The following is a 25,919-nucleotide window of genomic DNA, read 5'->3' on the forward strand; positions in this document are numbered from 1 at the left end:
AACTTGACTGATCCAGCTCACCTCAGCAAAATTTATTTTTGATTTTTGTGATCCAAAAAGATGGTGATTTATTTTTGATTTTTGTGATCCAAAAAGATGGTGATAGTCTCCATTTGTGTGAAGAAAGTTTTTAGGTAGAAGTATAAAAAAATTAAGAAGATTTTATAGGAATGACCATATGCAGTACTTTAGTATTACACAAAACCAGCAGCCTTGAAATGCTAACTTTTGCACTTGAATCTTATTACAAATCAATGAAGGTAACACTAGTTACTGTATACAGTTAAGAAAGGGCAAGATATACCAATGTCAAAATATAGAGATGTAGTAAATTTTGAAAATACATAATTTTCAAACAAATGACCTCTTTGAAAATGTTAAATACCATGGAGGGTGTCAAGGGTTCAAGGAAGGAAGTGTCCCTTTCCTCTTTCCCCACATGAGACTGGTTTCATTTGCAAAGTGTAACTTCTCAATAAAGGGCAGCCAAAAGCTTCAGTTCCCCTACAGCAGACAATATCTTACATTGTTCTCAAAAGTTTCCAATACTGAAATAAGCTAATGTTAAGTTACCTAGTTTGTTAATCAAAACTGCTGATTATTTCTGGACAAGTCAAAAGTTATACTCCAAAGAACTTTTACTGCCTTGACTACTAAAAACTGTTACTTGAACAGGGTTCATTTTTTAGATTCACATCTACTTGTGCCACTATTTCCTCAAGCCTTATTCTTCAAGCTTAGATAATATACATCTCAGTTACAACAGTAGCAGAACAAACTGGAAACCACAGTTGATTCTTCAGAGATGTTGGCAAGTACCAGATCACCTAGCTTGACAGTCTTGGCTCCAAACAGGCTGGTTTTTAGACTGGGCTGTACTTCACAGGAAGAGAGGTAAGCTTCTGTTCTTTCCTGCTTAAGTCTTAAGAGTAATGTCAGACTGCTTTTGTAAGCAGGTGAACAAATGTAATAGTTTGATGCTCTTCATTATATCTACCCAAGCTTGTTTTCACAGAAAAAAAAAAATTATCAGCAAAGCACAAAGTTTTCACAGCAAGAAGTAGCCAGACTCCTACATTTTCTTCTAGGTAACATCTCCTCTCATTTACCATTGTCCTTTTCTGATATATAAAGTCCCTAGAGGCACCACTTCGCCTTCCTTTCAGATCTTTGCACACTCCTCCTACATCCCTGCTCATGAGTTTGTTGTACTAGCAGTAACAAGCAGAGAAAGCCTCTCAGCTCTGGGAAGGCTCAACAATAACCAGCCACTTTCATGGCTTACCATTCCTACGTCAGAGGCAACTGACATTCAAGGTTTGGAAACTCACAGAAGCAGGCTGCCATGCATACAATAAACATTACATTATGCTTAAAGATTTAGATAAGACCTGCAGTTTAATGTCAAGGCAGTTACTGATTTCTACTTTTCTGATTATCAATTCTATTTAAAGTACATTCAGGTTTAGTGTATTTTCAGCATGAGGAAGTTTAGTAGAAGTAACATTTGCAACATGGCACTGCACAAGTGAGAAATACACTGTGACCAACCAGTAAACCCCGACAATGGAAGAAGGCTCTGAGGAGATGGGAAAGTGTAATATGCCCATGAAGCTCATGGAACAATGCAGGCTGAGCGACCACAGCTCTTGCAAAGACAGCTACACAGAAAAGAAACAGCTATGTCAGTTGAGTGGGTTAACTGGTGGTATAAATGTTTCTCCGAGTTCATCAGCAGAGTGTGACAGTCTCCCCAAGTTAGCCAGACCAGCATGGGGGATGGGGGGCTGTGGCTCAGCCCAGCATAGAGCATAAAGAGCCAGACAACTAGCAGAAGCATTTCAAAACCAGCAATGGGGTTGAGCTGGCTTCAGCCCACATATGCCTTCCCAACGTTGTGATGGTGAGCATGTTATAGAGACCAGTAACGGGCAGGACACTGGTATTCTGACTGAACTGTGTATTGCAATTACTATATTTCACTGTGTAACTTATGTTTGCATTGTGTTTTCAGTATATTTTGTATCACTCTGCTAAATCAGAAATCCTGTGCAACATCAAGTGTCATCAAATAAGTAAATTTGATATTAAACACTACACCCTCCACAAGAGGAATATCTAAAAGCACCTGGTCAGAGAGTATTGGACTCTGATGCATACCAACATTCATCCTACTTAGTCATCCTGTAGCAGCTACCACTTAAGATTCAGAAATATTGCGATTTCTTGCCAAACTGAGGGAAGAATGTTTCAATATAGAATGTATTTTACAGGAAACCAGAATGGACCATACCAGCTGTCTTCATAGCATAAAGTACCTTTTTCATGTTGCTAAAAAGATGTGACGCACATCCTGCGTAACAGGGAGAAAAGTACTGGACTTCATCTCTGCCACAAACTGGGTAGTACATAGAGCGCAAACATCTGCAGTTAGCATTGCATGGTGCTGTTAAGTTATATAGTGTGCCTGTTCTGAAAGGTAAAAGTTAATAGGCTTTTAATAAAGTAATCTAAAACCAGCAGACAAGTAAATAAGTAATGCAGTATTTATAGGATAATAAAATATCAAAATATTCAATTCAGGTTATTTATACACTTCATCATTTAAAAATAAGCCCTGTTCCTAGTAGTTACAACACTAGAGGGAATTCCCATATATTCTCTACCTAGTTATTTTTGTGCTATTATTACTTCTGTAATTATTCTTCCAATTTCCATTCACAAAACAGATGACAAAATTCTGCATCCCAGCCCAATTCTTATATCATCTCCTCTCTCCCACACACTTATACACTTGAATTTGTTCAATTTTTTTTAAGAAAAAATGCAACAAGATTAATAGCAGTGTTTGGTGTTGTTTATCCTACTGATCATATTCTAAGGTTTTTCCTGTTTTGGATTCAAGTCCAGTTGCAAAACTATTGCATTTTCACTATTTTTAACGCTGTTATGCAGACACCTAGATTGTTCCAGCATCAAGACAACTGCACATGCTAAATGCAAAGTGCCATGACATACAAAAAAAATATTATCACATCCAAAAGGATCTTAAAGATTTTCTCTGGCTGTTCAGGCAATAATTAATGAAGAACAGAGTTTAATTTAACTTTTGCTTACTATAACTATGCTCAATTTAGGCATTTACTTCCAGTATATGTCATAGTATAGTTGTATTTGAAGCAGTCCCACTATGCTATTAGTATGAAAAATCGGTTTGGGATGTGGGGGGAGCTTCTTAAGATATAATTGGAGAGAACACAAATACTCTTTCATTTTCTAATAGTAGTGCATGTAGTAAGTAAAGAAGCTTCATAGGTTAAGTGTTCAGTCAGCTGAAACCAGGATACTGACACTGCCAGTAGTTTAGATATTGTACTGTAAACTGAAAGTTCCACATTCGTTAGCTAAAAGGCAGGTTTCAAGAGAATTCAAGATGGTCACAAATACTAAGAGGAAAAATGATCTAGGAATTATGCTGATTACTTACATAGAATTCACACTGCACATGGAATATTAGGGACATCATAACTACCTACATAATTGATTTGCTTGTAGTACAGTTGAACCTTACTAAGTTACATTAGTACATTCTTCATACAGAGAAGAATCAAAAATTAGTTTGCTCTAGCTTAAAGCACTACAGTGCACCATAAGCAAATTCACTAATCATAGGTTTGTTTACACTATGAGGCATGCCAAGCCTAGAAGTATTTATTAAATTCAAGGTAACATTTGTCCTGTTTACACATGAAGACAGTGTCTCTCTTCCCTGACCTACAAAGAGGGACTGAACCTTTAGTTATGCATGATCAGAAAAATATATTATAATTCCTAAGAAATACAGTTTATTGCACATAGGTTCTTGTGAAATGGAACTTCTTGTTCTAACATCACTTTTCTAAAGAAGTCTAGTAGATGAAGCTATTGAATGGTCTTTAAAAACTCTATAGGTTGGGTATTTTTTCATCACAAAACAAAACAAGGAGTCCGCAGAGACTGGTGGGAATGAACAGAACTACCGAAGTAGTCACTGCATTTCTACTTCAAGTTTTCAAGGAAATACTGGGCAAAAGAATTTGGCAAAAACAATTCTCTGAAGTGTTTACTAGATGAAGTAAACCATGTTAGTTCTGCTTATAGCCTAACTTAGTAATACAGGGTTACAATATACTTTGTTCATTAGCATATGACTCAAAAGTGATTCTGTACTCATGTGGTTGTGGTACTAAATTTACACAAGCTTTCTCCGCCCCCAGGCTATTTTTCAACAGAAAGAGAAAGCTTGCCATAAAGGATTTCTTCAAAATCTCCACAAAAATGAATCTCCATCAATTTCCTAGGCAACTCTCAGAGCACTCTTAATTTATTGTTTCAGAAGCATTTGTTCAATAGCATAAGCAGGAGTCAGACACTTGGCTATTCTTCCACAAGGCTGTTAAAGCTACCACTACTTATTTTAGTTGCTTATTCCTTCATGGAAACAGTTTCAGAACTGGCACTATATTAGTGCCACTAACTATTTTGATGCAGGTCACATGTCCAACAAACTATAGTCCAACATGTAACAGTGAATTAAATAAAACTGAAACATTTTTTATAACGGATATTGAGTGGAGAGAATTATTCCAGGATTGGCCAACTCCAAATTGCTGTAGATAAGAGGTCTTCAAAGGTTAAACTACATAACTGCCAAAGTTACACAAAACTATTAAATACAAGTTAACTGCATTTAACCCAGGATTAAAATCAACTCAGCTGTACCTTTGGCCAGATGCTCATTATCATAGGACTTGATATAGAAATATTGATAGCTTCACACTATTTTCTATACAACCCCCTCGGTACTCAACTGCTACATACAGATTCTTTTGCTCAGTACGTAACTATAAGCTTTCAACAATCAAAGACTGCATCCTAGTTTTTACAGTTCCAAAGCGCCCACAGTAATGTTACAGCTAGCATTTTTTCAGACACTGAAGCACTGCCATGCTTTAAGTATCAAATGTCAAAACCTGGCCTTTGAATATACTGTCAATTGATACAGCAAGTTTTAAAGGTGGAATCAGAATGACTGCTATCTTGGGCTATAAGGATTTTTTTTCCCCCCCAGTCACCAGTGTATGAAACTTGGTTTATTCATTTTGTATGCTATCTGGAAAAGGAAATATAAATGGATGTTTAAGGTATCATCACATTAAATTTCTAGTCTTAGAGAACTGGAAGCCTGAATGCCTTCAACCACTATTGCCTCCAAACCCTCTGAATTTCTGTCCTGTTAACCTAAGGTTATTTATTTTATAGTTTTCACATTTACCTAAATGAGAGGCCTGAAAAATATCTTGTTAGTCTTTCATGTCACTCTGCATTTTGGGGAAAATTCTGTAACATTTGTCAGTTATGTTTATGTTAATGATTCCCTTAAAGCACCTAGGAAAAACAGTAGCCTTCATATTCCATCACATTTCTGCACTTAGTTGCCTCCATGAGCAAGTGTGATTTTCCTGCATTCTTCTATTTGTTATGTGTTCATTTGAGGTCAAAAAGCATGATAAATATCAAGTGAAGAAACCATATAAGCCTAACTGTTGATTGACATTTACTGTTTTTTCCTAGAAGTATTACCAACTTGCATGTGCATTAGACACTACAAAACCAATCTCCCCCAAAAATCATCTTCTGTATTTTCACAGTGCACTTCATGCTCCTGTGTCAGTAAAGTGCAAAGATCTTCTTCCCCACCCTGTTCAGATTCGAATGCCTTTTTCTTCATTGGAGCATAACTTACAGATTCTGCTTTTGTACAAGGTACATATCCCTTTTCTAAAGTGAGAGATTTGCAGAAAACAAAAAGTATTGATTCACCCAGTTGCACAGCATGCTGCTCATGCTTGTGATTTTTTCAAATGGCAGCTAGTAGTCCCTAGCTACCAGCCTAGAGTTATTTTGCACAACAGCACCTGGCTCCTTGGCAGACCCTCAGACAGATTTGCCTCTGGCTCTATCAATTCATGACAGAGTAACCAGCCACTGGAGAGCACAGTTTTGGCACAGCTATCTGCCTTCCTCCTACTTTTAAACCCTGCTCATGCTACAGAAATGTATACCATCTAAAACTATGAGAACTGAAACATTATAATCCTATAGACAATTCCATAATAAGGCACGACTGGGCATTTTATACAACATAGTGCCTATGCTGGTGATTTGATCACACACATTCAATGCTGAAGTTTTAAAAGTAGACCTAGAAATCAATTCTCTAAAGAATGCTTATCCTTGCAGATACTTATTTTTAATCTTCCTTCATTTTTACTATCACTTTTCTGAGGTTTTTTCCCCACTGACATACTGGTTTGCAGAGCAAGCTTTGTTCACAGCAACAGGAAGAACATTCATCCTAGAATTTTTACTACAATTACTACAAATATCTAGAAGTGAGTGATAGTCTGGATTCTCATTAGGAATGAGAATTGTGTTGTTTAGGGGAAAGAAAAGTGCGTATTGTTTAGATAAGTCTTTCCTATACATGTTAACTGAAACATGATTCAAAATATTTTTGGCTAACATGTCACTCCACATGGTTACTTCAGTTAAACATGTTACACCATGCATTTTATTCTTCAACTTCCGTCACTGAGCTATGCTCTCTTTGCATTAACTTCTACCTTTACCACATATTTTACCAGGAAAAAAGAAAGCTTCGTTTGTAAAAGGAGGCTACATGTGCTAGAGCCTGATGCTACAATAATGTGTTTGTTTTTCTACAGAAAAATTTGTAAATCCATTTAAGTTGTAGTGCACTTCAGTGCTCTCTCATAAAATTGTTGCACATGGCAGACTCCTTCCAGGAACAAAATGCCCAGACTGTCAAGAGTTGGTTAATAGAACAAGATACAAGAGATATGCTGCTTCTACAGACACACAAAATTAGCTGTAAGCAATGCCATGGCTACTACACCTAGAATGGTTAAAGAAGTTGGGATTTTTTTTGTTGAGCAGGTCCAGTCTGCTTAGAACATTTTGCAGTATTTTCTTTATCGTCCATTACATAAATATTCCAAGAACAAGGTTTTGGAGTTCATAAACACTTCTGTTTCATACATCAAGGCAAAATATGACATTTTTAAAGGTGTTGTATTCTGTGTTGTAGCTTATTTATCTTAAACATAACGCCAAACCCAAGAGTGCATTAAAATATATTTACCCATTATATGTTTCAGAGACACCTGCGAAAGGTTCATTCCCACATTTAGCAAATAAAAACACTGTGTTTAATAGTAGGGCCACTGAACAAGTGCCTATAATGAACTTGATTATGCTTTTGCAATCCATTTTGCACTTGGAAACCAAGATGCCACTTATGATTTGGCCTAGTGCTGCTGCTGGAATTAATACAAGCCCTAGAGGAAAACAAGACACCAGCAATTACACAAAAATGCAAGATATAATTAGTGAAGCAATTCAGAGTGCAATTGTATGTTAAGAAATAAAATCACAACAGTTACCTGTATCTTAAGATGCAGTCCATGTGATGTCGTTTTCAAACCATCCTACTAGACTCTTGTCAGCATGAATAATTTATTCTACCCTTACATTATCTTTAGGCTTTCCAGAAGTTCAACTTGACAGTGTAATTTATAGTTGTCCAAAACCCAAGTTCAACACAACAAAATGAGATTACTTAAGAGTACTATATACTGGGCAGGAATCTCTGAACACCAGTAGGCTGCTTCATGAAAACAGAAAATGCCCTTTCATTGCTTCAGTGTTGGGGTTGGGTTTTTTTCACATGTCCATGTTCTTAGTGTTCTTAACACATTTGTGTTATGAACTTTTTCATAAGAGAACATAGTTACTATTGCACAAGATACAGTATGACATCTACAGAAAGAGTAAAAAAGTTCAGATCAGTGGGTCAGTTTTGCTGTCATAGTCCGTAATGATTTAACCTCTTTGCACTGCTAGGACTCCAGATACTTAACTGCATATTCCTACACAGCTAATCTACTATACAACACAGAACTCCAACTTGCACTGACCTGAGAGAGCTAATTTTAAAGACAGTTCAGGTACAGTTGCAGAACTGCACAGGCTGCAGACACCCATAGTCAAAGGTAGTTTAAATAGTTAACATGGTCACTGGTAACACTTAGACTAGCTAGCTCAACATTAGTTCAAGTACAGCTAGCTTTCATCGTTAGTGTAGGCATTTCTTTAAAGCTGTACATTTGATTAACACTACCAATATTTTTAACTCAGATTAAAAAGAAGTTCAGTTAAGGTCTATAGAGAAAAAGGAACATTCAGTTTTCCACTTCATTGCTTATTACTGTTTAACAATTGAGCACGTATTCGGATGTATTTCTGTGTAAAACTTGCAGATACTTTGTTTTAAAGCAATCATGTCTGAATAATGACAGTACTACCTAGTGTTATCCAGGGGAGTAAGTAATTCAGAAAGTCTCTCTCAAACATATTTCTGTTGGAGAAAGAGTACTTCAGCTAGCATACGCTTATACTGCAGCACTATACAGCTGAAGTAATTTAGCAAGACATGTTCCAGAAATACTAAGTTTGCCATATTGCAAGCATCTGTTGGTCTATCTGCCATGATCTGGTTGCTGTTCTTCAGAAGTAATTGTGTCAGTTAGTTGTGTGACCATATCTAGCACAGCTCTTCCATCAGATTTTTCTATTTGTTTCTCCAACACTTGGCTTTTCATAGCCTTCCCCTGCTCTACCTATTACTTCTGCATATCAGATAATAGGAATAAGTCACAGTAAGCCAACTATAGAAGCAGTTACACAATACTTTTATAATATATCCTGATCAGTCATAAGCTATCTCACTGTAACATTATGGTGGAATTGAAGGGAAAGGCCAAGTCAATCCTTAACTTGCAGTAAGCACAGCTTTCTTTCCAGCTGCCCTTCATCTTGCTTCCTAACAGAAGGCTTAATGCTCCTTCAGATGATTTTAAATGAGGAAAATTAAATGTTTTTCACCAAGAATAAGAAAGGAGTAAGTTAGTTTCAGCAACACACAAAATTCTCATTCTACTTTGCATATGAGTATCAAGTGTCCTGAACTTACAGACAATGAGTAGCTTTGCACCGATGATGAATTAAATGTCAGGGTTTTCACAGTGCAGGCAAGAATAATATAAAAATACTGTTTCTGCTGTGAAAACTGCATTTCATAAGTTTACTCACAAATACCTCAGAGAAACACAAGATGCCTATACAACCTTCTACTTAAAATGCTAATGAGGTGTTCAGCACAATATTTTTAAGATTTAAAATTGAAAACCCACATTACCTCCAAGAGTTGCTGAAAAACTCGATGTCTTTCCAAACTGATTTTCTATAAGCTTTGGTAGAAATGTGGCAAAGCCAGTGGCAACTAAAGCTTCTGAAGAACTGGCTATTATTAGACTCATAAGCACTGGATTCTTCAACAGTATCTATGGGAGGAAATTAGCATAATACTCAGGAAGTTATTTCATTGTAGTACCATGTAAACTAGGAGTCACTATATTTTAAAGTAGATACTGTCATGCAGAACTTCACTAATATGCTTTTCTTGCTTTAACAATCTTAAGCATCAACAAAATGAATGTGCGTTATCAGTAGCACTGTAGACTTCCCTATCACAACACAATAAAGCAGCAATTACCTTTCTAAACACTTACGAATTACCTGAGAGAGAATTTAATTTCTCAGGATACATCAGTTTTAGTAAATTCAAGATTTCCTTACCAGGAGAGCCACAGGAAAGTCTTTAAAATTTTTTCCAATATTCTTGGTCTCAACAAGCACTTCACTTCCATCATTGTGAGTTTCAGAGATTTTTTCAGCCTGTATTTTTGCTGTTCCTATAAATGGACATATTTACTGACAATTAAGACACTAAATATGTGTGCTCTTGGACTTAGTCAGAAAAAGCATCAAAGTAAGTGTTTCCTTTCCTAGCTCAGACACTCTAAGTCTTCAATATTTTATTGGTACAGATCTATAAAAAGATCAAGAATATTGCTGCAGAAAAAAGAATTTGGCTGAAAGTATCATGCGTCCATTGGAAGTCCTTGACTCTAAGAAGATATTGGCATGGATAGCCTAAGAATTTCTGACCATCCTGAAGCTCATTCAATTTTTTTTTTTTTTAAGTTGTCCTCACATTCTTCCTAGTTCCCCACTTCATTTTTTCTTCCATCATTTCTCTTTCCAGATAAGTATAGTTAAAGTTCCTTTAGATGCTCTTCCAAGATAGTATTTGCCTGAACAGGGATACTGTGATTCACGCTTTCTTATTCCATCCAAACCAATAAGCCAATAGAGTCAAGAACAATGCATGAGTTAAGCCAATGCAATGGTATTTCCTTATTATTCTTGGTGGGTAACAGCAGCTTTAAATACAGTCCTGGATGCCTAGCTGCAAGCATCTTCCAAACTGACAATCAGTTTCTGTGCTCAACCTGTTTCCAGTCATACTGTACATCATTACATACACAAGATCCTCCCTCTAGCCTATTTGCCTTGTTTTAAAGGCTGCACATTGGAAACAAGGTATTATCATCAGGTTTTAGACAAAGACAGTTAACTGAGAAACAGAATCAAAGTGGAATCAGTCACACAGTCCAGCAGTCTATAACCCACAAGCATAAACAAACTTCTCTTCCAAAGCACCCCACTACTGTAAAACATTTACCTGGTAGGTGTTTCGGAAAGCATGAAAAAGGTATTATAAGAAGCCAAATTGCAAAAAAGCATGCAAGAAATGCTATCCACCATGCTCCAAGCCAACGTGGGTCATCTTGATCCAACTTTGTACTGGAAAAATAGTTTGGAAAAAGCGGGTTTTCATTCATGAATTCAAATCAGTGATTTCAAGTGTCAGTGAGCTGGATTTTTTTTAATACTGATTTAACGGAAAACCTTTGAATATTGTAATTTTCTTGTTTTCTACATGTATTAAATTTATCATTTGCTTGTTTAAAGCACATTCATCAGCTCTATTATAATAACACTCCATTCTATCAAACATAGCTTTCAACTCATTAGTCAAATTCATTCTGACTTAAAGGCCACTATTTGGCCCTGATTTCAAGATTCTGTAGCATTATTAAAATACTAGAAAAGCTGGGTTTAGAAAGAATCTTCATAACCAATGAGTTATGCGAAAGCCAGTAAAGAAGTTCAGAATGCCATTGCATTGATCCAAAGTCCCTAAAACACAGGAAATAAAAGTGTAAATGAAGTTATTGGTTGGTACACTCTTCCCTAGAATGTAAGTAGCAGTATCCTACCCCTCATATCCCACCTCAGGGCAACTTTTTGCCCAAGAAATCAATAATTGCAATCTAACCTTAAATGAGCAACTAATCAAAAGACAAAGCATTTTTTGTTAATCAGCTTTAAAATAGCCAATATCTCAAAAAGCTACAACTAAGTATTTGCGCTACAGAGAAACTTTTACAGACAATGGACTACTCACTGTGGGAAGTAACTCACTTGCTAGAAGCCCTTGTGAATGCAACTTGTTACCAAGTTGAAGAAGCTCTTGAAAATGCAGTATTTTCCAAGGAAAGATACTCCCCACAATTTCTCCTCCTCGCATGGAGAAAAGCTGAATATTTTAATACGAATTACCAGGAAAAGAAAATAGAAAGCAAAAGACTAAGTTATATCTTGCCTTTCTGGGATCTGGATATCAATGTAAATATTAAGTAGCTGCCCTCCTAAGACATAGCCAATAGCAGGACCCAGCAGTGACATGGCGTAGCCAATTCCTAGAAGAAAAAAATACATCAAGTTCACCATACATTTTTAAAGCTTTCTTTTAAAAAAATTCCTAAATCAACTTCACTAAATGGTTTCTGTAATTCAACCTGTTCTTTCACTGTCATTACTTTATAACATGTAGAAGACAAAATTTATACTTGTGCATCAACAAGAAAAGCTGCAACTCAGAGGTTCAGCAAAAGACACTGACAGCATCTTTATGCATTATTAGATTGCCTTTTGCATTATCTTGTGCCTACAGTCACAAGCTAGCTTGTGAAAAACTTTCTGAAGAGGGGTTATGAGCAAAAGCTGTTAATACTATATGCCCACATTCTTTAAGAACCTATATATATATATATCATTTGTATATTGAGTCTTACATTGTTTTTTAGATCTGCCAAGGCCAGAAGCCAGGGTTCCATTAAAACCTTTGACTGGAGTAATATCTGCCACTTGATTTCATTGAGAACTCAATCATATGCACTTCCATTTATTGATATAAGCTTAAAAATACAAACTCAGGGCTCCTGACAGTTCTAAAAAAAAAAAAAAAAAAAACAAACCGAAAAAACACCAAAAAAGCCAATACACCCCACAAAGCTGCAGGTATAACTATATCCTACTAAAGAGCACTCTTAGTTCTACCCATTTTTTTTGGCCTTAGGACAAGATTTTTTCCATGTCACAGTAGTCTCCCTGGCCTACCAGCCAGGTTTCTGTGGCACTTCAGCACTGCTGGCATGAGCACTGCTTCTGCAAATAAAGCCTTGTACATAGATCTGTCTAAATAATTGGTAAGGCATGCATCCTTACTGCTTATATTCTATGGTTTTCCCCAGGTTGAAGAATCTGGATTTCTCATTTGTTTCCAACATGCCTGGATCCTGAGTTTCTAGTATGATTTCACTCTCTCTAGACAGCAAGAAGGAGTAACTGGGGGGGGGCGGGAGCAGCAGCAAGCAGTGCAAGAGAGGGAAGGGATACAGAAGGGGACACTCTGTAAGTCAAAATAGAGTTGACATATCCCAGGTTTCCCTGTAATTTGGAAACAATGACATATTAGGTCCACATTCATCCTACAGAACTTAAAACTTAGCTTAGAAGGTGCTATTTCCTCCTACAGACAATTTAGTTTAAATTACCATGTGGAATTGCTTAACTTTCCATTGGCTTTAGATGTAGATGCCTCAGTTCAGCAAGAGAGCAGTCCTCCTGAAAACACACCCAGTTTTAGAAGAGAAAGAAACTACCAGCTTGTGAGTTGCAAGCTTATAGTCTAAGATGCCAGCAGCTATTTACAGACACTAGCAGAAAGTTTTAGGGGGTTTTTTTGCTGCCTTGCACAAGCCTTCTTGCATTAGGCAAAGCAACACAATATAAATGCAAGGTAAAGAACTGAGGCTCAGCAGTTGTCTGAGGATTGCACAAGCATTAATTTACTGTATTGGTCTGTTCTAAGTATGAATGCTGACACCATTCTCCTGAGTTTTCAGGGCACTTCTTGATCCCCTAATCATGCAAACCGACATAATTCTGCTCTACTTACTTCACTAGCCCCCCCCCAAAAAGTGTAATAATCTTCTCTCAGTATAAGGAAACAGCAAAAATAAAACCTGTCTTTGTTACTTAAGATTTAATGTATGCAACTATCCTATTTGTTGGCATCAAATGAAGCAGCTTGCCTGGAAAAATTAAGTAAGAATTACATGCAAATAGATGATGATTTCAAATTTGCCCCCTAAAATATCAATTTAGTCTGGAAACCAGTCCAGAAATCCAAGATGCTTTGAACTCCTCCTGCAGGTTACCAGTATATATTAACATACTTTTATTGGCTTACACCTAAAAAGGAGAAAGTAGCAAATACCTTCATACCCATAAAAAAACACACTTAAACGGCAGTGAACTTGCCATTGAAAATGCACATAACCCAGAGAATTCTGACTGGAAAGATTAAAAACCACTGTTAAGAATTAGTGTTCCTCAGCTTTCAGACAGCCCCACAGTAAGACAAACACATTCTCTGTGTTTCTAGGCAATCCCTCTACTTTCAACTAAGGAAAGATACTTTCGTATTTCCTCCTGAAGTGCCAAATTTGTATGTGGCTGGAGAACTGCATTGATCACGTGATGTACAGGAGTGTCCCCATGCTGAGGGGACAGCCTACTGTCAGAAGGTATATAAATAAAACTGTTGAAGAATACCATGAGGTACAGCTACTGACCTGATATACAGTAGTCTTCAAAACCTGTGACAGTAAAAAGTAAACTTTTGCTACAATTTATTCTGTTGTTAACATGCAGGCTACATGAACAACTTAATCACTTTGAGTTGCTTACATGAAAAGCCAGCAGGAGAGATGCACGAAGTAGCCTTAACATGCTCTGCAAAATAACCATCAAAAAGACTTGACACTTAGAGCAGACTAATACCTAACTTGAACAGTAACTGATATAGAAACACTTTATGCACATAAGTAAATAACTCCAAGATTGATTTAATTAGAGGAATTCATAAAAGCATTTGTAAAGCACTGCAGTCTATGATCAATCTAGACAAAGTGTTATAAACAGTTTTTAAAGTTACCTATGTAAAGGGAAGACTTGTGCTTTGGGACACTATCATCAATAAAAGCTGTCCCCAAAGTATATAGTGGAGTTCCTCCAACTCCCAGAAGCAGCTGTGCCAGGATAAAGACATACAGATAGCTGGGAAGTGAAGACTTTGTACTGGCATTGCAAGTGAAGTTAGCAGAGCTTGTTCCTGGAATTTGACATGTGTCTGAAAGACAGAAACAGCAAGACTTTAAAACTCTGTTACCCAACTCATCACAGCCCAACTGAAGAAAAATCTGTACTGAAAGCTAAACTACATAAAGTGCTGTTAGTGCCAGGCTCCCATTTTAGTTTTCAGGCCTACTAATATATCCTATATGACAGTGCCTTAACCTTCCATGATGTCATATGCCCCGAAAGAAATACTATCATGGCTTATTTTTTGCTTCCTACCACAAAGGAAAGATGGATCAAATAGCCTTATTAAAACATTTTGGCTCGTTGAAAGCATTATTGACCAGATGTATAAAAGAAAGCTGTCAAACGGTCATTCAACAGGTTAGAGAATACTCCTATGTAACAGACACTTCATTGTGTTCTTCTGCCTTATAGATAGTGAGCAGCACTAACAACTTCCATTCTGAAGTGACAGAGCAGTCTGAACAACCTGAGAAAAGCTGAACTGCTGGAGAGGAGAGGGCAGTCATCACGAGTCACAAGCAAGGAGAATCCGCCCTCTCATGCACTGTTGTGAGAAGTGTTTCCCTAAAAAAAAACCTTAAAAAACCACACCACTATCTCATGAAGCACACACTCCCATATCTCCAACATGAGAAGTTAATGTAAAGCCTCTGTAATTGTCCACACACACAAAAAGAGGGAAGCAGAGATAGAACAGCCTAAGGTTGCACCTTCTCCTGTAATGTTCAGCACTACAAGGAGGGAAAAGAGGAAGTGAAGACAGAGTATGTTTTCTCTTCTCTTTGCTATCATTGCACTTTTAGTAGCAGACAGTCCCAAGACACAAGATCGAAAACAGTTCCAGGTTTTTCCACAGGAGAGTGTACAAGCCTAAGGAAAAGTTTAAACCCATAAGTTTGGTGGAAACAAGCCATACTGAGCAAATATATGAAAACAACCTTCAGATCAGATGAGTAGACTGATTAATTCTCAATACTGTGCTACAAAATTATGACATCATTTTCCTCAGGTCCTTTTACACTTGAGCATACTTTTTACTTACGCGAACAAAGGGCAAGCTTGTACACACTTTGGGCTCACAGGACACAAAACACAGGAAGTGCTTGCCACACAGCAGGTATTTAAAGAGATATTTGTAACACCAGTCTACACTGCTGTTATCATAAATGCATCCAGGGCTTTTATCACGCTTTTCTCCAGAACAGCACCATAGTGGTGATGGAGTCAAGTAGCCACACAACAGGTGATTCAGTGCTGTTGCACAGAAACAGGCCAATGGAGAGTGATGGGAAAACTTCACTTCAAGAGGTGTCATTAAAATTTTCCTTCCTTTCCACTTAGGAACAATCCTCATTTTAAGGCTATACTGAAGCCCCACAGTGAACTTTTTATTATGAATCACTACTCTGAAAATTAAAGTTTCTAGAGTATATTTTCCACTTATTCTCAATCTGCTTTCTTTAGCAATATTCTTCTTTTCTGCAGGAAATTAAGCCTTAAATCAGATTAACTTTGTACTGTTTACCCCTACAGCATCTAAAACTGACTACAGAAGGACACCATGTCCTACAACATCTTGTTAATGTACCACACATATATAGAATATATAGGATAAATGCAGTTGTAAGTTAGGCTCTAATAGCTATCTAAACCAGCACTTAGCTAGTTATTGTAATACTCAGATAGCAGTATCTTGTTAAAATATACACATCAGAAAACAAGTAATGCAAAGCAAGAAAATGCCATCAACGATGTTAAATTACTAAAATGAAGCTTAATTTGAGATCTAGAAATAGCTTCATGAAATAAGCACATACATATGGCAGTGGCATTCAAACTCAGACTGTGGTTCTTCATGAATACCCATGCCCACCCTAAAAGCCTGTGCCATTGTGTGACTAAATGATTATAGCCTCTGTCGTTCAGTTTTCTTGCTCTTCAATTTATACATCCTAGGAAATTTATCCTGTCATTGAGATGAGAAGCTTATCACACTAGTTTGTTTTCAGAACCATGTAATCAGGTCTAACTACAAAACTAAGAGAACCATAAGTATGCACTTTAATACAATTATAATCCTTTTATTTGCACCAGGTATCAGACTTTTTTTTTCAAAATCAGCAAGTGCACTTTCTGAGTGGAGTTATGGACCATATTTCATGCTTCCAGTAAACATTTTAACAGCAAAGATGATTTACCACAAAACTATGAGTTTAGTTTAAACCAGCATAAATCAAAACTGCCATCAAACTACAGTTTACTCTCTCTACTTCAGCCATACATGCCATCCCCTTCTTGTACCTGTGCAAGATTTAAAGAGATTGGTAAAGTGACACAGATTAAATCTAATCTGATTTAGACCTACAAGCCTGTTTGCTGCTGTCATAAGAATGATGGATAGAGAAGGCACTGGCTTTTACATGATCTAGAAAGTCTAATGGAGATAAGCCAAGTCCTGGGAGAAGTTTAAGATGGGTGGCTGACCATTTTTAACTACCTTTCCTCATAAAACTCATTTCCCCTTCTTAAAGTCAGTGCACTAGACTTGCATTTTAATGAGGAGAAATGCATTAAAGGCAACACCATCCAACAGGGTTAATCATTTTAAGCTTTCCTGCATGCTTTAATCTAACACATCTACCTGAATCCAAGTTATGTAAAGGCCAAAATATCTAACGCAACATACAAGCCAAGAAGGCGGAACCAACTGTGAGATGCTTTAGCAATTACATTAATTAGCTGGAAGACAGGCCAAGACTAGTTTTACCCATGTCTTAAACTACAGACAGTAGGTGTGGAGGTTTTTTTGTCTTTTGGGTAGTGGGAAATAATTTAAAAAGTTGTAAGAAATAAAGAACAGCTTAGTTTCTATTCTTTTTGAAACTTAAAAATCTGTCTCTCCTTTAAGTCTCAAATGGGAAAGTCACCATCAATAAACATGCTGAATGAAGACTAAGTTCTTAGTTTCTAAAGGCAGATGTTACAGTATTACAGAACATCTAAGTGGTATAAAGAAATAGACCAAGCAGTGTAAAGAACAGCTACCCATTATTCAACTAAACAGATAGTCTCTTCAGAGCGGAAAACCAACAGAAAAACCACAGACCTACTGATGTTGCAAGACAAAACAGTCAAATCGCACATCACACATTCTGTCACCATTAGGATCCAAATGCCACAGTCTTCAATCTTTAACTGTCCTTGGTATGTTCTGGGAAAGATCAATTAATGCCTTTCTGAGAAGATTCACTAACTCGCAGACCCTAAATGACTTCACCACCTGAGTTTCCAGTAGAACAGAGAATTGAAGAAAGGTGTTCAAGTCATTCTCCCTATTCTCAAGTCACACCACACACACTTCAACTCAAACAGCTAAGAATCATTCGTAACAAAGATATTTCTTTTCTCCAAAGATGTCACTCCTGTTACTGAAGAGACTCATGGAATTGAGTAGATTGGTAGAGGCATCAGGGAGTCATGTTGTCCAAGCCCCTAATCCAAACAGTGTCAAAAACAGTTTACTCAGCAGGGTATTGAAAACCCCCAGCGATACAGACTGCACAGTCTTTCTGGGTAATCAGTTCCAATGTTTGACAGTGCTCACAACAAAGTTGGCTTCCTTCTGTCAAGTGAAGATCTACAGCTCACATTTGCTGCAACAGACATCTTTTACAAATTTAAACGTTTCAATAAGATTTGAGGCAAAAGTTAAAAAGTATATCTGCAGTTTTTACAGTCCTCTGTACCGTCTACAGGTAATCGAATACAGAATGTTTTCATTACAGACAAACCACTAGATGGAGCTCCTGACTACAAATAGAGCCAGCTGCAACTCAACACCCTATGTAACCTAAAAAAGTTAACAGAAGAAATAGCTGGTTACATCTAGGTTAAAAATTTGAGTCTGAAGCCTTTCTGGAGATTAGACAAGACATGTTTACTGTGGCTAAAGATTTCTGTAAATAGGTTATTGGTTAGCTGCTCTTTCAATATGAAATTGATTAAACTATTTTGAAAGTGTTATTATGATAAATATTTCCAATGGAATAGTTTTGTAGAGTAGGATATACTCATAATAAAAGTAAGTTAATTTCTCAAGGTAAAGCAGTAAGTTCCAGGAAGTTTGTAAGCCTTATACTGGAGGCTAGATGTATTTTATATTCCAGACTAGATCTATGAATTAACCTGGCAGCCATATTAAATATTACACTGAACTATACTCTGAAGATGTCCCACAGGTGAAACTCACTGTACTTACATATAACAGATGAACATAAATAATCAAGCAACCAACTAGGAACTGTTCAAAAATAAATTAGGTGGTAGATTTTAATACAAAGCATTAAGTAAAATAGTTTACTCCCAATACACTAAAGTCTCTATAAGCTACTCACCCAAACAAATAAGCAACAAGGAAGGTTTTCTGGGGTGTGGTGCTATTAAATTCTGCAACTAAATGTATAGTTAAGATGCTTCATCAACATCAGAACTAGCTAATCCAGACATCCTATAAACTCATGTACTGCGCTTAACTGCTAAAGGATGCTGTTGCACAGCACCTGCAGATTTACACTGAGTCTGTCACGGTGCAGGCATTCCCTGCACTCTGTAGTCATTTGATAGTGTTTTGTTTAAGTCAGCTTAAGTCCTTAAATCTGCTCAGCACAGTCACAGCATAGGTACCTGCATTACAGCAGTCAAAACAGCATGAATTCAGTCAGCTTCCAGTATTAAGAAAGAATACATTCCATTTAAAGTTTTCCCAACAGCTTTTAGATTTCAAAAGTCCATGTAGAACATGAGCCCTGATAAGGTCTCAATACCTACAGCATCTTTAACAGTGGATGAACTGGCAGATGTTTGATGAAACAGGAACAGATTCTTTAAGTTTTCAACCAAAATTGGTAGGAGGGGGAAGAGATCAGTTGCAATAGTTGGCCATCTCCCTTCACACTCCCACCCTGTCAGTATCTTACTTCAATAAAAAGCTTCCAACCTGATTGTAGTTTTTCTTTGCATTAAATTCAGCTTCCTTTCCATACTAGTGAAATGGGGAAGGTAATACTCAGACTGAGACTGTAGAGAAATGGCACTGTAAGAGCCAGGAGCAAGGAAGCTGTTGCCACTCTACTAAGGAGTGACAACTAATCATCTGCTCACAGTCTCCAAACACTGAAGAGGTTTTTTGGCCTTGTTCAATTAAAAGTTCAACAAACTTCTGCCTCAGATCCTCATTTATTAGATGGGGAGCAACAGCTTACCAAAGTTAGTTAACTAATAGTTGATGTCTGGACAGCTCATAGAAGCATGTGACATCATTAACACTTAAAAACTAATTTGAGAATCCACAACCACAAGACTGAGAACCTTCCATCAGATTTCTTAATAGCTACTGATTTTTTTTAGTGAACACTCCAATATGTTTAGTCATTAAAGGCATAAATCTGATTAAACACTGCAATAACAATTAAGACAGTCCTGAAAGATTAAGTCATCCTACTTTAAAGATATCTGGATGTTTCTTTATTAGTTACAGGTGTGCCACAAGGTTGAGATGCAAATAGTTGGCATTAAGCACACTGCGCATTTAAAGCTTTGTTTCATGAGAAAAAGATATGCAAGATCTGAGAGCTGGCTACTCCCACAATTTCAGTACTGCTTTGTTCAGTATAGTTCAGTACTGCTCATTCCCTCCATTTCAGAAGAAACCCACAAGTTTTAATCAACATTTTAGAACTTAGTGAAACTTGTTAATGAATTACTTGAGATGCCTTTTACAGTTCAAAGCCCAAAAGAACTGCAACATGTAGTAACCTTTCAACAAGACTGTAAGTCTAACAGTTTTCCTTTAACATTTATTCTCTATCACTGACCTAACTTGCATTCCTATTCACAAAGAAATACCAGACCACTTTTTACTCAGTGAATTTTAATTGCATTCATCAATGCAAGTCAAAAAGAATTTTATTCAAAAGTTGCTTATGAGGAAGGGCCAATATTGACACCCAGATCTCTTCTGAAAAAGAAAGTTCACTGTGCAGAGACAACTCTTAGAATTTAGGATTTCACAGAACCATTTTATTTTCAGTGTTAGAGATTACATTCTATCTTTAGGACTTTGACAGAGATTAACTATGTTGTACCAAATTAAAAGTTACACCAAGTTGCTACAGAGATTTTTTTTGAATAATTTTCAAAACATAAGGATAAGCTTACCTTCAAGTTTAGCTCCATAGTGGTATTTTCCGCTGCTGAAGTGCGGTAAGGAAAATGTAAGTGAGCCCAATCCTAGCATAAACGCTGAGAAAGCAAGCCATCGTGGTTTGTGCCCTCTTTCTCCAAAGAAAGACACAAACAGTGACAATATACAAAAAGCAATGTCATAGCTTGCAGAGATTAAGCCAGTGAGGGAACTGTTCAACTCGTAACGCTTCTCAATTGTTGAAATACTGATGTTAATCAGGCCATTTACCACAATACCTACCAAAAAAAAGGAAATAATTAGTCAAAGATACTTTAATTTGGTAGAGTTGCAAGGGTAAACTTACCATTGTGTGATGGAAGGGTTAAAATTAATGTATTTACAAAGCTACATTTTAAGGTATTTATTAGTTTTAAAATCCAGGTATACAGCAGATCGATACACGGCCAACTTAAGCCAGACAAACTGCACAGGACCTATTCAGTTCTGTTCTCTCCTGTGGGCACTGAAGATTCAGCACTCAACCATTAAGCCAGCTAAATAGCATGCCTCAAACTGTTCATGAATTAAGGTTCCAGAGTCAGTCTGAAGCACAGACTGATTTCCAATAGAATGCATTACAGTGTCATAAGACACTCTACTTACTAAAAGGAAATTAGTCAAGGTTATGACTTGCATTAGAACGCAAGCTATGACTGAAGGAAGTTCAGGACATAGCTTTCAAATCATCATTGTCAACAAAAATAATTTCCTCCCTGCCATCATGAAGGGAAGATACAAGAAGGCTTTTGAACAGACATCCTGCCCCTCTAATATAAAAAAAAAAGGTGTAAAACTACTTAAAAATACTTTGCAGCTGTTTCAGAGCAACTGAGGTGATTAACTGAGAAAAAAGTTTGCCTTCTGATTCTTGAAGTTTCCTGAAGCAGAAGTATCAGACAACCTGGAGAAGAGGCCCTGCATGAGCTGCCCTACTCACAGCTGAACTCCAAAAAACTGATCCAAAAGCAGAAGCAAGCAAGTAGCCATTGCCAGTGCATGCTTATACACACTGTCCAAAGAGAGTTGTTTGCAGATACTAACTTGAACCTCCCATCCTGCCTCACATTCTGTTTGTATGTGAAACACCAAATAGTTAAAACTTAGAGGAGTTTACTTTTAACAGTCCCAAAATAGGGTTCTCTTACAAGCAAGATGAAAAAAGTTAGAAGTCTTGGATTCACAGTTGCATCTGTAAACTCATGGGTGACCAATGAGCATCTCTTATGACACAGGCCCTACAGTTACCCTTCCTCTTTCTAAAACCCAAACACTATTCTCTACTGTCATTCCCAGAACAGAACGGAAGGACAGACAGCTGGGGACAGCAATGGATTTAAGTTAGTTTTCAGCAAGCATTGCATCACCCAGAAGTGCAACTACACAGGCTGAATTTCAACAGGTCTGCCTAAAGTGCTCTACACATTAGGAAAAAAAAAATTTACTCCAAGTATGTGATCAACCAGGTGTTTTCTTATCAGTGCAATCCCCACAACAACTAAGCACTTCAGCTTTCTATAAGGAGGCAGCTCCTGGCACAATCTTCAAGTTTTCTAATACCCTACTATGGCCTCTGTCACCTGTCAGTCTGGCCACCACACTTAAATTCATATGGGATTAACAGAAGGATTCAGGTGTTATTCCACTGCCATTACTTATACATTTGGCAGCTTGCTTCTTTTCTTCTTAAGCAGCATTGACCAAAGAACAAAACTAGCATGAAGGAATGAACAAACAAGTGTTTCCCATTCGCCAGCACTTCAAACATTTACTAAGCCCTTAAAACATTCACACAAAGTAGGTGTGCTATGTGGCAAGTTGATTACAGAACTCAAATACATTGACTTTTGCCTGTAGCTTAAGTTGCCACCTTTAATTTACATCGTAAAAGCCATAAAACCTTGCAGTTAATTTTATTGTATAATTAGACTTCTGTAAAAATGCAGATGTGATGAACGGCAGCATAACTTCTCCAATGCCATCATCTAGGGATTAACCACGCAAGGCTCTTCAGGAAGGATGGAACCTGGCTGATACTAACTTGATCTGAAAAAGAAATCCTACGAGGACATCTCAACACTTAAATACTAGTATAGAAATTGGTTTTTTAACTGTTCTCATCCAAAACATTTGTTACAAGTTTAGGTACAGTGTGTACTGACCCACAAAATCCAGATTAATCATAAACCAACTTCATTTGCTCTAGCAAAAAAACAAAGAGTATTTTTTCTGCATCCATTTTAACAAAAAAAAAAAAATGCTCTGCAGTTGTTCTAAGTATTTAGGTGGATTTAAAGCAGTGGTTTACAGACATTCAGTTAAAAAAGAAAAAAAAAATAATTAAAAAGTCCTTCCAGTAACAAATCTAATCTGGGTACAAAATATTAGTGCTATCCAAAGTTGTTAGACAGATTAGACTGGACCAGTCTCAAACAGGGGTTCTGTTGTTTTGTTTAATAAAATTATTACTGACATGAGGAATAAACAGTCCTTCTTGTACTCAAAATAGTGAGATAACTTCTACCTTTTCTCCTACAGCAGCATATCCAGTTATTGTATTACAAGACACAATCATACATTTATGCAACTCTAAGTGCCATACAGAAAGGAGGTATTAGTCATGTAACCTTGTTCTACGCAAAGAATTGTTTTCTATTCTGGAAATACAGGTTTCACATGTACTTGAAACAGAAACAGCCAGAAATGAAGTGTTGAGTTTCACCTGGAATCTTCTGAGAACCTGAAATACAGCAAATTGGGCACTAGCGATAACATCTTTTCTAAGGCAGCTAGAAAATAACCTGATAAATACATGCCTTCAGTTAGACACACATACAATAACCTGCACACATTTACCAGGTCACTGCAGATAACTACCTACTATGTTCACTTGTTGTGCAAAAAGTCTAGTACAACAACTTATATACATAAAAAGTGTGTTAAGGATTACTTCATTATTCTTCAGCACATCAGGAAATAAACTTTCCTAGAAGTGCATTAGCATGTCTTACAGGTATATGTTATCTTCCTTGGTGATGTTTCTGTAATTTGGAGGGTAAATTAAATAATTAGACCCAAAGCTACAGTACAATAGTAGCTCACATAACTTCAAAATCCCAGTTGTGTTTTCTGTAGTCTTATCTAAACTCTGAAGCTGCAAGACCTGAATATTTTTGCAGTTTCACAAGCAGCAAAAAATTTCTTGTCTGAAAGCAATTCTTGTTTTTTCTGCTTCTCAAGAGTTGCAACTTCAGTCTTCAGTGCCCAATTTTGTTTCTATGATCCAGTCAAAAGAAAGGTACTTACGCAGAAAATCCAGATCACATCATTAAGAACACCACAAGGTCTGTAATAGGCATGCCTACATCAGCTTTCAAAACAAGCATCAGAAGTTTCCTTACATTAAGGCCCTAAATCTGAACTAGATTAGACGGGTACCCCTCTGAGGTCTGGCATATATCTACAGTTAGGTAACAGGACCAAGACCTGGGTAAGTGGCATAACCAACACCCATAGCATCCTAAGGGCAGTTCTGTCTTATTCTGATGATACAACACCTTTTCATGACTGGGAACCTATCCACACTACTAACAGGAGATAAAATTTAAATGATACTGAATTCATTATTCAGCTGAGCAGACAATCAGATCAGCACAACAAACTGGGTATCAAGAAATACTGCTATAGGAAATTTAGACGTGCTGGAAATATTCAAGATTGTCTAGTATAATATAATACGAAGCTTTTCGGTGTCACATTCAGGGCATTTTTAGTTGCCTACCCATATTCTTAAGCTACAAAAATATATGCATGATCTAAAAGTCTTCTACTACTCAGCTGCCATTGAAATCTGCTATGTAAGAAGTTCTTCCACCCCTCCCTTTCTTATTACTGTGCTAGCAAAACTAAATTTGAGCTAGCAGCATGACAACTGCAATAGTAATCACCTCCTGATCTTACCAGCTGTAGCAAGGCCTTTCAAATACAAGCAAAGAACAACAGGTTCTGCCCAAAACTCTCTAGATACTTCTTTTCTAACACAGTACAAATATGCTAAGAAAAGATCAGATTCTAAACAGGTTGTGATCAGAGAGTTGATGGGAACACATGCTGAGACACTGGTTCTTCTAAGGATTTTCCAAGCAACACAAACAACAGTCAGATCCTTCTAGGTTTTAAGCAGAACCTCCTGCTTAATTCTCCTCAGACCATCCCAGTTACCTCAATACGGTTCCAGGCAGGAATGGAGCCATCCATATCCCACGTGTCTTTGGCATAGGCTGCCTGCTCTTCTACAGCTGAATCTTCTCTTCTACATTTCCTCTCACCCCTCCACACCAGTCTCATTCTTTATCAGCAACAACGATGCGCTTCAGACCCCTCGTAATTTTTCAGGAAATAGTTTTCTTTTCTAGCTAGTCCAATACAGTTGAAGGGTTCTGAACATTAATCCAATAGCTCCACTTGACAGACAAATATCCAAGCTTTACAAACCTCAAGTTTGAACATTTGGTACACTAATGCTTCCCTCGCCTCAGCCATTATTACTACCTTCTAAGCCAAGGCTTGCCAAGGCCCTTAACAAATCTTGTTACAGAAAACCAAAGATATGGATAAGAATATCTTAAGCTGAACAACAGAAGTTACGAGTAAAACAAACTCCAGGTTCCCCTCAATCTTAAATTAAGCCATTAGTTGTTAGAAAAATAACTGCACTGGGATCCACAGAACAAAACCGTATTTTTTTTAAAGCCATCTTAATTACCCAAAGTCACACCCAACCATGCTAAGGCACTTTTTCAATTGGCAGGCAGGTAATAAGCTACATGCTAGGGCACTACAGTTTTGTCTATTGGTTTATATCCTATGTTTTATTCCCTGGCTCACACATCTCAAAACACGGAATACTACTTCCCTGTGAGCAATGGTGACGGCAGTACAGACAAGAGCATGAATCACAGAGCTGATGGGACCACGGACTCAGCAGGGGTCAAAAAGGTAGGCAGGAAAAGAAGAAAAGGAGTGAAGTACAGCGAGCAATACTGCATGAGCAGCTTCCCTACCCAGGGCGCTAGGGTCCTTTCCCTAGCGAAGGCACGGCTGTCACTCTTCAGCAGCAGCACCGGACTCGGGCAGC

The 25,919-nt window shown here is 37.3% G+C and overlaps 1 protein-coding gene across 1 annotated transcript in view; it reads right to left on the bottom strand.

Annotated features, from left to right (window-relative positions):
- SLCO4C1 (solute carrier organic anion transporter family member 4C1) overlaps positions 1 to 25,919 on the bottom strand; it is a 109,150-nt gene that overhangs the window by 5,983 nt on the left and 77,248 nt on the right. Inside the window, exons 3-10 of the mRNA XM_009648640.2 lie at positions 20,758 to 21,021; positions 14,372 to 14,566; positions 11,693 to 11,789; positions 10,709 to 10,830; positions 9,760 to 9,875; positions 9,320 to 9,464; positions 7,205 to 7,400; positions 2,319 to 2,472 (exon numbers count right to left, since the gene is read on the bottom strand). Coding sequence (XP_009646935.1) covers positions 2,319 to 2,472; positions 7,205 to 7,400; positions 9,320 to 9,464; positions 9,760 to 9,875; positions 10,709 to 10,830; positions 11,693 to 11,789; positions 14,372 to 14,566; positions 20,758 to 21,021 — 1,289 coding nt within the window. The remainder of the gene's footprint in view (positions 1 to 2,318; positions 2,473 to 7,204; positions 7,401 to 9,319; positions 9,465 to 9,759; positions 9,876 to 10,708; positions 10,831 to 11,692; positions 11,790 to 14,371; positions 14,567 to 20,757; positions 21,022 to 25,919) is intronic.

This window comes from Egretta garzetta, unplaced genomic scaffold, assembly GCF_000687185.1.
Source record: "Egretta garzetta isolate BGI_Z169 unplaced genomic scaffold, ASM68718v1 scaffold271, whole genome shotgun sequence".
Lineage (NCBI taxonomy): Eukaryota > Metazoa > Chordata > Aves > Pelecaniformes > Ardeidae > Egretta > Egretta garzetta.